At 42.5% G+C, this 14,790-nt stretch overlaps 1 protein-coding gene across 1 annotated transcript in view; it reads left to right on the forward strand.

Moving 5' to 3' along the window:
- Window positions 1–14,790, forward strand: part of HYDIN (HYDIN axonemal central pair apparatus protein) — a 431,283-nt gene that overhangs the window by 330,997 nt on the left and 85,496 nt on the right. The window contains exons 42-44 of the mRNA XM_089902455.1: window positions 192–409; window positions 11,114–11,251; window positions 12,944–13,127. Of these exons, the coding sequence (XP_089758581.1) occupies window positions 192–409; window positions 11,114–11,251; window positions 12,944–13,127 (540 nt within the window). The remainder of the gene's footprint in view (window positions 1–191; window positions 410–11,113; window positions 11,252–12,943; window positions 13,128–14,790) is intronic.

A 14,790-nucleotide genomic window follows, 5' to 3' on the forward strand; every position in this document is an offset into this window, starting at 1 on the left:
GCACACACCCGTCATGATCATCCGTCCTCAGGGGGTGGAGCCTCTGCTCTCAGCCCTGCTAAGCCAGCTGCAGGTGGAGATGGCTTTGTAGTCTTCAAAAGAATCACGCTATGTTTCAACTTGCCATCCTCGCTATTATTTCCTTATTATCCTAAGGTGACTTTTAATATAAACCCTCTCTCTCTGTGTAGCCCAGGAGGCTGCTGCTTTGAGCCAAAATGCCGTGGGACAGTTACGACAGAGCAGTGAGACCCTGGGGAAGTTAACTTCAGAATCCACTCTGGTAACTCCCGAAATTAAACCTGCCAAGCCTGTGCGTGGGAGTGTGCTCATCACCAAGGGCAAAGCAGACAGCCACAGCTCTGTGTCTCAGAAGCAGCATCACCAGCCCTCGTCCGAAACACCACAGGTACAAATCAGGGCTCCCGGGAGGAAGGTTGGGATTTTTCCTTCCTGCTCCCCCTCTTCTCTTTTTTCTCCTCCTCCTCGGCATCTTGCATCCAGGTTAGCACAACTTCATTCGTACAGGTGCCCTTGCCAGGCAGGCCTGAGTACGGTCCCTGTACCACTCCTGAACGGAGTGTTCATCTAGCAGGTGTGAACCAAGTACCTTTAATGTTATAGGCATTGGGTTGGGTGCTGGCAAAGTGAAGATAAATAAAGCAAAATTCTTTCGCTCAAGCTGCACTAAGAGTCTGATAAGCATGATAACCACACATTCAAATATATGCAATAAAAAGAGATAGATGACAAAAGAGGTGTGTAAAAAGAATTAGGTTGAACCATATGAAACTGCCAATATTAAACCACTCGGGAACTCTACTGCAGCAATTTCATATGGCTCAAACTACTACTAAAGGCATGTGAAGGATGGAACCATGAATATAAGTTGTGGGAGAGCGGCAGGGGAGTCTTGGAAAGTCATAAAGAAGCCAGAGAGTTTGAGTCACATGCCGAGGGACTTCAAAAACAATCTCAGCAGGTGAGATGAATAGCAGGTGCTGAAGTCAGAGACAGTGGGTGGCGCAGTGAGAGACAGGTGGGTGATGAGTTGTGAGTGGGAAAGCCGAGTCAAATGAGTATAGGCTTCTAAGATATTTGAAGAAAAGGGAAAAAAGATCCAGTAGTCATTAGAGGAGCAAACCCAGAGTCAATGAGTTCTTCCTCTGAAAGGAGGTGGAGGCCCAACGAGGTCTATTAAGATAGCTCCTGGAGAAGTATAAGGTGATGTTCTACCCAAGAGGGAATGAGATTCCAGGAAGAAACAGGGAGGGCAGGATTAAGCATAGTTGAGGAAGTTGGGAGCCATCTTCCTCTAGAGTCAATAAAGGTGAAAGTAGATACAGCTACTTGTAGGGGTACTGGGGTGGAAAATGGAGGTTGGAGAAGGTCTTGCTGAATGGCCCTAAGATGTATGCAGGATGCATGGCCTTTGCGGGCAGTGTTGAGGAAGTTGGGTTGCATAGCATGCTTGAGAAGAGCGATAAAGAAAGCACTGATGTGTCCGCTGTGAAGACAGATCCAGAAATTGGTGGTGGACAAAAGAAAAGATAGTTGAGAGTGCTGATGGCCCAGGCAAGATGTGAAGCCATAACTTCACGCTTGTAAGATTTCCCTAAGCAGCCCCTGGCAGCCCTTATTCAGAGGCAGAGAGAGAAGTTGTCATCATTGCAGGTGTGGGGGTGTGCTCGGAACAAGGGTCAAGGGAGTTGAGAGTCGCATCAGTATAGGAAATCTGGCCTAGGTAGAGAAGGAATTTAAAAAAGGACAATAGAATGGGAGAAATAGGAAGAGTAAAAGGGTCTGTGGCTCTTGCTTCAGTCTGAGAGTGCTGTATGGGGGAATGGGAGAGGTAGACATTTCAGAGAAGGTTGCTGAGGTGAATGGAGCAGAGGAGAGGAGAATCACACGTGTTGGATGGGGCAGGTCAATGGCGGGTTGGTGGGGTAAGTAGAGCACTGGATGGGGCATGTGGACAGAGTGGAGGTGAAGGTCTTCATGTAAGAGGAGGTATGCTTGTTGGATGGGGCATCCATGGGGTGGGATTTATGCCAGATGATGTCACATGATCTTCACTTCAGTTGCATGTTCTTCTAGCACCTTGAAAACTGAAACCGTTGACTCAGTTTCTTTTGGAGCATCATCCTTTTAATCCTCTTCTCCAAGATCTAATAGAATATTCTTTACTTAGATGTTTATGGATGAACTGAACCCATATATTTCTATTAAATACGGTATCATGGGAAATGATTTTCTTTGGTTTGTTTCTGCCAATCTGGATAGTAAAGTGAAGCTTTTTAGAACATATCAAAGGCAGCAGAAAATCCCAATTCTGACTCCTATCTAAATAGCAACTTAAAACCTGTTCAATATCACAGTAGAAATCAGAGTTCAAAGACCTTCCCCCACCCGCACTGCACATGTGTCTGCCAGCATTGCTCCAGTGTTACAGGATCAAGTGGTTTGGACAGCTGTCGCCTTGTCAGAGTGCTTTTCCTAGAGATGGCTGTTTGGTGTTCTTGAAGCTCTCCTAAAGCATGAACTCTTCAACGATGGAAATTTTAGTCATGGTGCAAATGGGAAGAAATGTATACTATGTCACATGATGAAGAAATGACCTGTAATATAAGGTCATTCACCAGTTTGAAATCCTAATATTTTGAATATTTAATCCAACACCCTGACTCTTCAATTCCACGGCTCCTCAGCTACTCACTACTGTGGTCATATTCTAGACCTTATTCACTGTGACCTGTAGACTTGTGATCTCTACATCACACATCCTACTTTTTGACAACCATCTTCTAACTTTCCAGATGACCTATTCTGGTAAATAATGGGTCCCAATGAAACCTCCAGTTCACATCTTCACTGCCTACCGACCCCTTCCTTTCCTTTCTTACTCAGTTTGGATTCATGGTCCATCACTATAGGTGCTCCCTTTCCCCTTCCCCTTCATCGTACTCTCAATTCTCCACCTCCTCCATGTAGGGCAGTTGAACGTAGCTAGAAAAAACATTCATCTTTCCTGAATGGTCTTAATTTAAATTTAAGACCACAGGGATTGGAACCAAGATGGTGCAGTAGAAGGACGTGCTCTCACTCCCTCTTGCGAGAACACCAGAATCACAACTAGCTGCTGGGCAATCATCGACAGGAAGACACTGGAACTCACCAAAATGATACCCCACGTCCAAAGACAAAGAAGCCACAATGAGACGGTAGGAGGGGCACAATCACAGTAAAATCAAATCACATAACTGCTGGGTGGGTGACTCACAGATTGGAGAACACTTATACCACAGAAGTCCACGCACTGGAGTGAAGGTTCTGAGCCCCACATCAGGCTTCCCAACCTGGGGGTCCGGCAACGGGAGGAAGAATTCCTAGAGAATCAGAATTTGAAGACCACTGGGATTTGATTGCAGGACTTCGACAGAACTGGGGGAAACAGAGACTCCACTCTTGGTGGGCACCCACAAAGTAGTGTGCGCATCGGGACCCAGAGGAAGGAGCAGTGACCCCAGGGGAGACTGAACCAGACCTACCTGCTGGTGTTGGAGGGTCTCCTGCAGAGGCAGGGGCTAGATGTGGCTCACACTGAGGACAAGGACGCTGGCAACAGAAGTTCTGGGAAGTACTGCTTGGCGTGAGCCCTCCCAGAGTCCGACACTAGCCCCACCAAAGAGCCCGGGTAGGCTCCAGTGTTGGCTCGCGTCAGGCCAAACAACCAACAGGGAGGGAACCCAGCCCCACCCATCAGCAGACAAGTGGATTAAAGTTTTACTGAGCTCTGCTCATCAGAGCAACAGCCAGCTCTACCCACCACCAGTCCCTCCCATCAGGAAACGTGCATAAGCCTCTTAGATAGCCTCATCCACCAGAGGGCAGACAGCAGAAGCAAGAAAAACGACAATCCTGTAGCCTATGGAACAAAAACCACATTCACAGAATGATAGACAAGATGAAAAGGCAGAGGGCTATGTACCAGATGAAGGAACAAGATAAAACGCCAGAAAAACAACTAAATGAAGTGGAGATAGGCAACCTTCCAGAAAAAGAATTCAGAATAATGATAGTGAAGATGATCCAGGACCTCGGAAAAAGAATGGAGGCAAAGATCGAGAAGATGTAAGAAATGTTTAACAAAGACCTAGAAGAATTAAAGAACAAACAAAAAGAGATGAACAATACAATAACTGAAATGAAAAATACACTAGAAGGAATCAATAGCAGAATAACTGAGGCGGACGAACGGATAAGTGACCTGGAAGACAGGATGGTGGAATTCACTGCTGTGGAACAGAATAAAGAAAAAAGAATGAAAAGAAATGAAGACAGCCTAAGAGACCTCTGGGACAACATTAAACGCAACAACGTTCGCATTATAGGGGTCCCAGAAGGACAAGAGAGAGAGAAAGGACCAGAGAAAATATGTGAAGAGATTATAGTCGGAAACTTCCCTAACATGGTAAAGGATATAGCCACCAAGTCCAGGAAGCGCAGAGAGTCCCACACAGGATAAACCCAAGGAGAAACACGCCGAGACACATAGTAATCAAACTGGCAAAAATTAAAGACAAAGAAAAATTATTGAAAGCAGCAAGGGAAAAATGAAAAATAACATACAAGGGAACTCCTGTAAAGTTAACAGCTGATTTCTCAGTAGAAACTCTATAAACCAGAAGGGAGGGCATGATATACTTAAAGTGATGAAAGGGAAGAACCTACAACCAAGATTCCTCTACCTGGCAAGGATCTCATTCAGAATCGATGGAGAAATGAAAAGCTTTACAGACAAGCAAAAGCTAAGAGAATTCAGCACCACCAAACCAGCTCTACAACAAATGCTAAAGGAACTTGTCTAAGTGGGAAACACAAGAGAAGAAAAGGATCTACAAAAACAAACCCAATAGGAGCATACATATTGATAGTAATAGGTAATAGGAGCATACATATTGATAATCACCTTAAACATGAATGGATTAAATGCTCCAACCAAAAGACATGGGCTTGCTGAATGGATACAAAAACAAGACCCATATATATATGCTGTCTACAAGAGACCCACTTGAGACCTGGAGACACATACAGACTGAAAGTGAGGGGATGGAAAAAGATATACCATGAATATGGAAATCAAAAGAAAGCTGGAGTAGCATTACTCATATCAGTTAAAATAGACTTTAAAATAAAGAATGTTACAAGAGACAAGGAAGGACACTACATAATGATCAAGGGATCGATCCAAGAAGAAGATATAACAATTGTAAATATTTATGCACCCAACATAGGAGCACCTCAATACATAAGGCAACTGCTAACAGCTATAAAAGAGGAAGTCGATGGTAACACAATATAATGGGGGACTTTAACACCTCACTTACACCAATGGACAGATCATCCAAAATGAAAATAAATAAGGAAACAGAAGCTTTAAATGACACAATAGACCAGATAGATTTAATTGATATTTTTAGGACTTTCCATCCAAAAACAGCAGATTACGCATTCTTCTCAAGTGCGCACGGAACATTCTCCAGGATAGATTACATCCTGGGTCACAAATCAAGCCTCAGTAAATTTAAGAAAATTGAAATCATATCAAGCATCTTTTCTGACCACAGCGCTATGAGATTAGAAATGAATTACAAGGAAAAAAACGTAAAAAAACAAACACATGGAAGCTAAACAATACACTACTAAATAACCAAGAGACCACTGAAGAAATCAAAGAGGAAATCAAAAAATACCTAGAGACAAGTGACAATGAAAACATGACGACCCAAAACCTATTGGATGCAGCAAAAGCAGTTCTAAGAAGGAAGTTTATAGCTATACAAGCCTGCGTCAAGAAACAAGAAAAATCTCAAATAAACAATCTAACCTTACACCTAAAGGAACTAGAGCAAGAAGAACAAACAAAACCCAAAGTAAGCAGAAGGAAAGAAATCATAAAGATCAGATCAGAAGTAAATGAAATAGAGACAAAGAAAACAATAACAAAGATCAATAAAACTAAAAGCTGGTTCTTGGAGAAATAAACAAAATTGATAAACCATTAGCCAGACTCATCAAGAAAAAGAGGGAGAGGACTCAAATCAATAAAATTAGAAATGAAAAAGGAGAAGTTACAACACACACTGCAGAAATACAAAGCATCCTAAGAGACTACTACAAGCAACTCTATGCCAATAAAATTGACAACCTGGAAGAAATGGACAAATTCTTAGAAAGGTATAACCTTCCGAGACTGAACCATGAAGAAAAAGAAAATATGAACAGACCAATCACAAGTAATGAAATTGAAACTGGATTAAAAATCTTCCAACAAACAAAAGTCCAGGACCAGATGGCTTCACAGGTGAATTCTATCAAACATTTACAGAAGAGCTAACACCCATCCTTCTCAAACTCTTCCAAAAAATTGCAGAGGAAGGAACACTCCCAAACTCATTCTATGAGGCCACCATCACCCTGATACCAAAACCAGACAAAGATACTACAAAAAAAGAAAATTACAGACCAATATCACTGATGAATATAGATGCAAGAATCCTCAACAAAATACTAGCAAACAGAATCCAACAACACATTAAAAGGATCATACACCATGATCAAGTGGGATTTATCCCAGGGATGCGAGGATTCTTCAATATACGCAAATCAATCAATGTGATACACCATATTGACAAATTGAAGAATAAAAACCATATGATCATCTCAATAGATGCAGAAAAAGCTTTTGACAAAATTCAACACCCATTTATGATAAAAAAAAAAAAACTCTCCAGAAAGTGGGCATAGAGGGAACCTACCTCAACATAATAAGGTCATTTACGACAAACCCACAGCACACATCATTCTCAAACGTGAAAAACTGAAAGCATTTCCTCTAAGATCAGGAACAAGACACGGCTGTCCACTCTCACTACTATTATTCAACATAGTTTTGGAAGTCCTAGCCATGGCAATCAGAGGAGAAACGGAAATAAAAGGAATACAAATTGTAAAAGAAGAAGTAAAACTGTCACTGTCTGCAGATCACATGATACTATACATAGAGAATCCTAAAGATGCCACCAGAAAACTACTAGAGCTAATCGATGAATTTGGTAAAGTTGCAGGATACAAAATGCACAGAAATCTCTTGCATTCCTATACACTAATGATGAAAAATCTGAAAGAGAAATTAAGGAAACACTCCCATTTACCATTGCAACAAAAAGAATAAAATACCTAGGAATAAACCTACCTAGGGAGACAAAAGACCTGTATGCAGAAAACTATACGACACTGATGAAAGAAATTAAAGATGATCCCAACAGATGGAGAGATATACCATGTTCTTGGATTGGAAGAATCAATATTGTGAAAATGACTATACTACCCAAAGCAATCTACAGATTCAATGCAATCCCTATCAAATTACCAATGACATTTTTTTACGGAACTAGAACAAAAAATCTTAAAATTTGTATGGAGACACAAAAGACCCCGAATAGCCAAAGCAGTCTTGAGGGAAAAACACGGAGCTGGAGGAATCAGACTCCCTGACTTCAGACTATACTATAAAGCTACAGTAATCAAGACAATATGGTACTGGCACAAAAACAGAGACATAGATCAATGGAACAGCATAGAAAGCCCAGAGATAGACCCACGCACCTATGGTCAACTAACCTATGACAAAGGAGGCACGGATATACAGTGGAGAAAAGGCAGTCTCTTCCATAAGTGGTGCTGGGAAAACTGGACAGCTACATGTAAAAGAATGAAATTAGAACAACTCCCTAACACCACACACAAAAATAAACTCAAAATGGGTTAGAGACCTAAATGTAAGACTGGACACTGTAAAACTCTTAGAGGAAAACATAGGAAGAACACTCTTTGACATAAATCACAGCAAGATCTTTTTTGATCCACCTCCTAGAGTAATGGAAATACAAACAAAAATAAACAAATGAGACCTAATGAAACTTCAAAGCTTTTGCACAGCAAAGGAAACCATAAACAAGACGAAAAGACAACCCTCAGAATGGGAGAAAATATTTGGAAACGAATTAACAGACAAAGGATTAATCTCCAAAATATATAAACAGCTCATGCAGCTCAATATTAAAAAAACAAACAACCCAATCCAAAAATGGGCAGAAGACCTAAATAGACATTTCTCCAAAGAAGACATACAGATGGCCAAGAAGCACATGAAAAGCTGCTCAACATCACTAATTGTTAGAGAAATGCAAATCAAAACTACAATGAGGCATCACCTCACACCAGTTAGAATGGGCATCATCAGGAAATCTGCAAACAACAAATGCTGGAGAGGGTGTGGAGTAAAGGGAACCCTCTTGCCCTGTTGGTTGAAACGTCAATTGATTCTGCCACTATGGAGAACAGTATGGAGGTTACTTAAAAAAACTAAAAATAGAATTACCGTATGATCCAGCAATCCCACTACTGGGCATATACCCAGAGAAAACCATAATTCAAAAAGACACATGCACCCCAGTGTTCATTGCAGCACTATTTACAATAGCCAGGTCATGGAAGCAACCTGAATGCCCATCGACAGACGAATGGATAAAGAAGATGTGGTACATATATACAATGGAATATTACTCAGCCATAAAAAGGAACGAAATTAGGTCATTTGTTGAGACGTGGATGGATCTAGAGACTGTCATACAGAGTGAAGTAAGTCAGAAAGAGGAAAAAAAATATCGTATATTGACGCATATATGTGGAACCTAGAAAATTGTACAGATGAACTGGTTTACAGGGCAGAAATTGAGACACAGATGCAGAGAACAAATGCATGGACATCAAGGGTGGAAAGCGGCAGGGGGGTTGGTGGTGGTGGTGGTGTGATGAATTGGGCGATTGGGATTGACATGTATACACTGATGTGTGTAAAATTGGTGACTAATAAGAGCCTGCTGTATGAAAAAATAAATAAAATTAAATTAAAAATTAAATAAATAAATTTAAGACCACAGATCTCAAGTGGACTCTCAGATCTGCCCTAGTACATTTGCCCTCCATCTCTTCAAGATAGCTGTTTTATTGCCATTACCCCTCTCCAAACCTCTGAGACACTTTCCTCTTTCTCATTCTCAGCTACTGATCTCTCTTCTGGCTTCATGGAGGGCACAGCAACAACCAGAAGACAACCACCTTATCCTCCGACCACCAAACCTACCAGCCAACCTTCATTCTCACCTGGTGCTATGCCTTCCCTGCCCCTAAGTAACTGCCCCTGCTCTCATCCAAATCCTACCCCTACACATGAGCACTGGACTCCACCCCTTCTCTCTCATTCAAGGGCTCAATCCCTGCAGTTGTGTCCTCTCTCTCATTTGTTTATCTCCCCTGTCTGTTGAATCCTTCCTGTCATCGTCTATGCATGCTGCATTACCTCCCAACTTTAAAATACTTTCCCACAGCCCCAGATCCCCCTACAGGTATTACCTCATCTCTCAGCTCCTCTCCATAGCTATTCGTCCAAAGGGTTGCTGGATGATTGCGTCCTTGCGCTCACCACCATTGTCTCTTCCACCTATTCCAGTGAGCCTTTGTCCTCACCACTGCACTGGCTACTCTTCTCAAGGTCATTGACCTTCATCTTGTCCAATCCAGTGGCCAGTTTTCTGTCCTCACCTCACGTGACCTCTTTGGCAGCTGATAACCCCCTCCTCTGGGAAACGCTCTCTTTACTTGGATTTCAGAACGCCATGCGCTTCTACTTTCCCATCTGCCTCATTAATGACTCTCTCCACTCCCCCAGTTTCTCCATCTCCTCCAGATTCCTAGGTTTTCAGAGTAGGCTAGGACTAAGTTATCTACTCTTTTCTTTATAGATGATCTCATCCACTTCATTTCTTAAAGATATTTTCAGTATCCTTATGACTCTTAAATTTCCATCTCCAGCCCTAATTTCTCCCCACGCTCAGGTTCATATGTCCAAACTCACATTAAATATCTCTACTGAATGGCTTCGAGATGTCTCAAAATTTATATGTCCAAAAATTGACACTTATTTACCCCCAACAAACAAAACAAGAGAAGGCAAATGTTCTTCCTTCAGTCTTTCCTGTCTTAATAAATAACTTCACCACTTTCCAACTTGCTCAGGTCAAAACTCTAGGAGCCATGCTTGATGCCTCTCTTTCTTTCATATCCCTTGCCAAATCCTATTGGCTCTCCTTCCAGAATATACCCTGTATCAGCCACTTCCATCATGACTGTCCTTGTCCCTGCCGCCATCACCTGCTGCCTTGACCACAGAGATATGTAACTAACTAATCTTCCTGCTTCCCTCTTGTTACCTTGTGCAGGTAGAGTGGTCTTTTAAAAAGCAAAACAGGATCATTTATCTGCCTCAAACTTGCCAACAACTTCCCATAATACTTGGAATAAAATCCAAATTCCTTACTGTCCTACAAACCCTGCATGTTCTGGCCTGACTGTATCTTCGACTTTAAGCCTGACCATCTTCCCCATTGCTCACTCAGCTGCAGTCGCCCTGGGCTCCTGTGTGCTTCCCACACACCCACAGCACACTCATGATGAAGGGGCCTTGCTGTTCCCTTTCAGAAAGACCCGTCTCTCAGGATCTGGTCTCTAAATAGCCATTGTTGAACCCTGTCATGGTTCTTTATTCCCTTAACTGATTGTTTTCTTCCTTGCACTCATCACTATCTGGTATTATATCAGTGATCTGTATATTCACGTGCTCCTTTTCTGTCTCCCGCCCCCCATTTGAACACAAGGACCACGTGGGCAGCAACACTGCCAGCCTCGTTTGTGGTTGTATCCCTGGTACTAGAGGGGTCCCTGGTGCATCAAAAGTGTTCAATGAATATTTGTTGAATGCATGAACAAACGTTTGCTGTTCGGTGCACGTATAAAGCACCTTCCACAGTGTTCCTGCTTGAAGGTTACAGCAGTTCTTTAAGTGAGGTAGGAATCTTTCCCCATTTTACAGATGAGGAAATGAGACCCAGAGGGATGAGATGATTTTCCCGAGGTAACGTGGCTCCCAAGTGTACGAGTTGTTGGAACACCAAGCTGGGTTCTAACTCTTGATCCTTCTTTCTCTGAACAGATTTCCTCCAGCCCTCTCTCCTCAGGACCCGCACAGCGCCGGCTCAGCCTCAGCGCCAGTATTGGAGGTGATACCGGGCTTGTGAGCTGCGTGCTCCCTGAGGAGCTCTTCACTCAGATCCTGGCCAAGCGTATTCAGGTACGTCCACACCCGCCTGCACAGAGATGCAGGGCTCACACATCGTCCCCATGCTGTGAGCTGAGATTCTGAGCCATCACCCACCCACAGCAGCTCAGAACCCAGGGGTCTTGGAGAGGAAAGATGGGTTTCTTCACCCTCTTTTGTCCTTTTGACACAGCCCTTGTCAGTCTCTGACCCTGGCTCAGTCTGCTGCCTGAAGCCACTCACCTTAAAGGACCAGTGGGCAGAAGGTAGCGCCTTCAAAACACACACACACAAAGACAGACTCATGGTACAGCCCTACAGTGGTATGTTAAAAATTATAACGTGGAGCCATGAAAAGTTAGAATTCGGAGCTATGTTAATTGTGGTAAAGGTAAGTTTTCAATATGTTATTAACTGAAAAAAGCAGATTATGAAATAGTATGTAAAGCACAACTATATTTCTCTAAAAATATTTACAAATGTATATCATACACATAGTAAAAACACTTAAAGTACATGTTAACTGTGGTTATCTTTGAATAGCAAGATTATAGGTTTATAGCCTTCATACATTTCTGAATTATTTTATAATGATATATTGCTGTTAAAATCAGAAACACAATAACTGTTTCTTTTTGTTTTGATTTTTCATAAGTGGTGTACAGTTAAAAGAAAACTAGATCCGCAGGATTTGGGAGGGTTTGCTGCTTATGGTTTACAGAGAACTAAATTGTTCACCGTGTCCTAGAGTTCTGTGTCTGCTTTGGTTTTCGAAAATGGGCCGCACTATTATTTGCGCATTTAAATGTAACAAAATTAGACTTGAGGTTCCCGGAAGAGGAGGAATGTCATCACCAGAAATGATTCGTGTTAAGGTTTGAACTCACTACTGCATTAAAGGTACTGTTGCTCTCAGGTGATTTGAGCTAAGTGGTCTAGTAAGTGTGCAGGTGTTACCTGCACCCAGATAAAGGCTGAGAATCATTGGTAAAGCCCAAAGTAAGCCAGGAGAGCTGTGCTACTCAAAGTACTGGCCTCTGCTGAGAGGCGGAGCTTGCACTGCTTCCTTTATTGACAAAGTCTTCCTACAGGGCAAAAAAAACAGCAGCTAAGCTAAATAGTGTATTTACTGATTGGAGTAGTCGATTTTCTGACACAAGATTCTTGTCTCGTCAAAAACTGGTAGTAATCACTTCCTAGCCAATGGTGGCTAGTCTGTGCGCTACACTTTAAGTAACACTGCAGCACAGCCAAGGCTGTTCTACAACAGCTAATGTTATGAAAACCATTACACTCCAAGGCAGGAATACCACTAAGGAAGATACAAATGGCCCATCTGCTACAGCTGCCCTTGCTGCATGGGGACACCTTTCCTTTGCATCTTCCTTCCCTGTACTTCATGGATCTTCCCAGACCCTCGCTTTAACATTTAGTTTGTCTTCTTTATCTCTATAGAGACAGAATAAACCCTTTACTCTACAAATATGTATGGTAAAGATCTTTCATGACTGCTAAAATGTTTTTATTTTTCTCTCTTATTTAATTACAGCCCCTGGAATCTAGCAGGTGGAAGGGCAGTTGAATGGGATTTTCATCCGGACCCAGTAGGTCTGCAGAACCAATTGCAGCACCAGTAAAAGCACCAACAAAAGAACAAGCAACTTTTCTCCTTAGAGAACAGATGATCTTGTGGCCACAGTAACTGTCTCTGCTCTCTGCTTTCAGCTGAGTGACTGCTACCGAGGAGTGGTGTTTGACAGCCTGGAGACGCTCTTTGCTCGGAATGCGGCTTCAGCTCTCCTCTGCCTGCTGAAGGCCATTGGCACCCGGGAGCATATCTATGTCATCAACGTGGCCCGAGATTATGCAGCCATGAAGGCACAGGAGAAGGCCAAAAAGGAGCAAGAAGGTGAGCCCATACCCTCCTAGGCTGTCCGTCCCAAGCCCTACATGTCTTTCCTTTAAACAGAGCTCTAGGCTTTTTACAGTCCTTCCATGCCATGGTTTACATGAAACTATTACATTTGCCATCTCATTGGCACCCCACCTCTGCCCTGGAAGGTGGCTGGGAGTTCTTATTTCTACTTTTCATGTGAGCAAACTGAGACACAAGTGACCTTTTGAGAGATTATAGAAGGAAGGATGAACCCAGATCTTCTGACTGCAGGCACCTTCCTCTTTCCCCCGACATCACACTGCATCCCTTCATCTTCTCTGTAATTACAGCCTAGCTGAGGGGACCCGATCACAGGTCCCATCCTGACTCAGTTGACGCATTAGCTTGTCGGTTTTAAGTCAACTGTGCATTTCCTGTAAGACCAGAGGTGCTGATCACTTTATGAAACAATTTCTACATCTTAGCCTACTGTGTACCAGGCACTGCAGCAGACGTGGTGTACACTGTAAATGTCTTTAAATGACACTTTGGGTCATTTAATCTTCACAACAACCCTATGAAGATTGCTGCCCCAATTCTACAGATGAGGAAAATGAGGCTCAGAGGTATCCAAAGTCTTGTGTAAGGTCACATCGCAAATCAGTAAGGTCTGTGTAACTCTGAACCCTTTTCTTTTTTTTCATTACATCAGTGGCCTGGAAAAAATTTTCAACGATTGCAAAATACATACACACACGCAAAGAAAGTAATGTTAGCTTAAGTTCCTGGTTGAGTCAGAAGCAGACCCAGCTGGCTGCATCACTGCCCTTCCTAACTCAGCCTTACTTTTCTCTTCTAGAACAATCTACACCAATCATAATGCTTTTCCATTTAAGGAAACATTTGCAAACACTGAGCTCTCTTAGTTCTTAAACAGAACTCAAAGATTGCTTCCTTTTATTCTCATGCAGAGAAAAATTAGAACGACCAGGCATCTCTCAGCAGTATTTCAACATTTAGATTCCTAGTTTTCCAGAAAGCTCATTTCCCCTCAATGATCAACTTTTAGAAAAAAGTATCTCTTTTCATTTTCTCAATCATCTGTAGATTGAAGTTTTAGTTTTTCACAGTTTCCATATGGGCTCCTAGTCCCTGAATCATTTTTTAAAATCCAGAGGGAGCATACAGTAGCAATATTATTATATTAAAATCTAATTTTTATTGAACATTTATGAATGTGCCAGGCGCTGGGCTAGGTACCTTACACAATTGCTTATTTGATCTCCACAACAGCCCTATGAAGGAGGAATTAGCATTCTGACCTGTTACTATCCCTCGGTAAGTGTCAGAGAAAGAACTCAGGATGTAGATCTCCGAGCCCAAAGCTCAACCTTACAGAAATGTCAGGTGAGAATGCGGTGCTGGTGAAGGTGCAGAAGAAGCTGAGTGCCTTCGTGCCGAGGGTGAACCACACCTCAGGACCTGTAGGGTGTGGAAGGCGGTTCCCCTTGGTCTGCAGGTGGTTGTTTCGCCCTGAGCACTTTGGGGGCATATGTTAATAATAGGTAAAGTCAGTGGGTGGTATGTTACTTTGCTCCTATAACAAATTACTTCAAACTTGGTGACTTAACACAGATTTATTATCTTACAGTCCTAGAGGTCAGAAGTCCTAAAATTGAGGTGTCAGTAGAGCCAT

This window comes from Delphinapterus leucas, chromosome 20 (assembly GCF_059928025.1).
Source record: "Delphinapterus leucas isolate spDelLeu-1000000601 "Yukka" chromosome 20, BTC_Dleu_Yukka2, whole genome shotgun sequence".
In the NCBI taxonomy this organism is placed as follows: domain Eukaryota; kingdom Metazoa; phylum Chordata; class Mammalia; order Artiodactyla; family Monodontidae; genus Delphinapterus; species Delphinapterus leucas.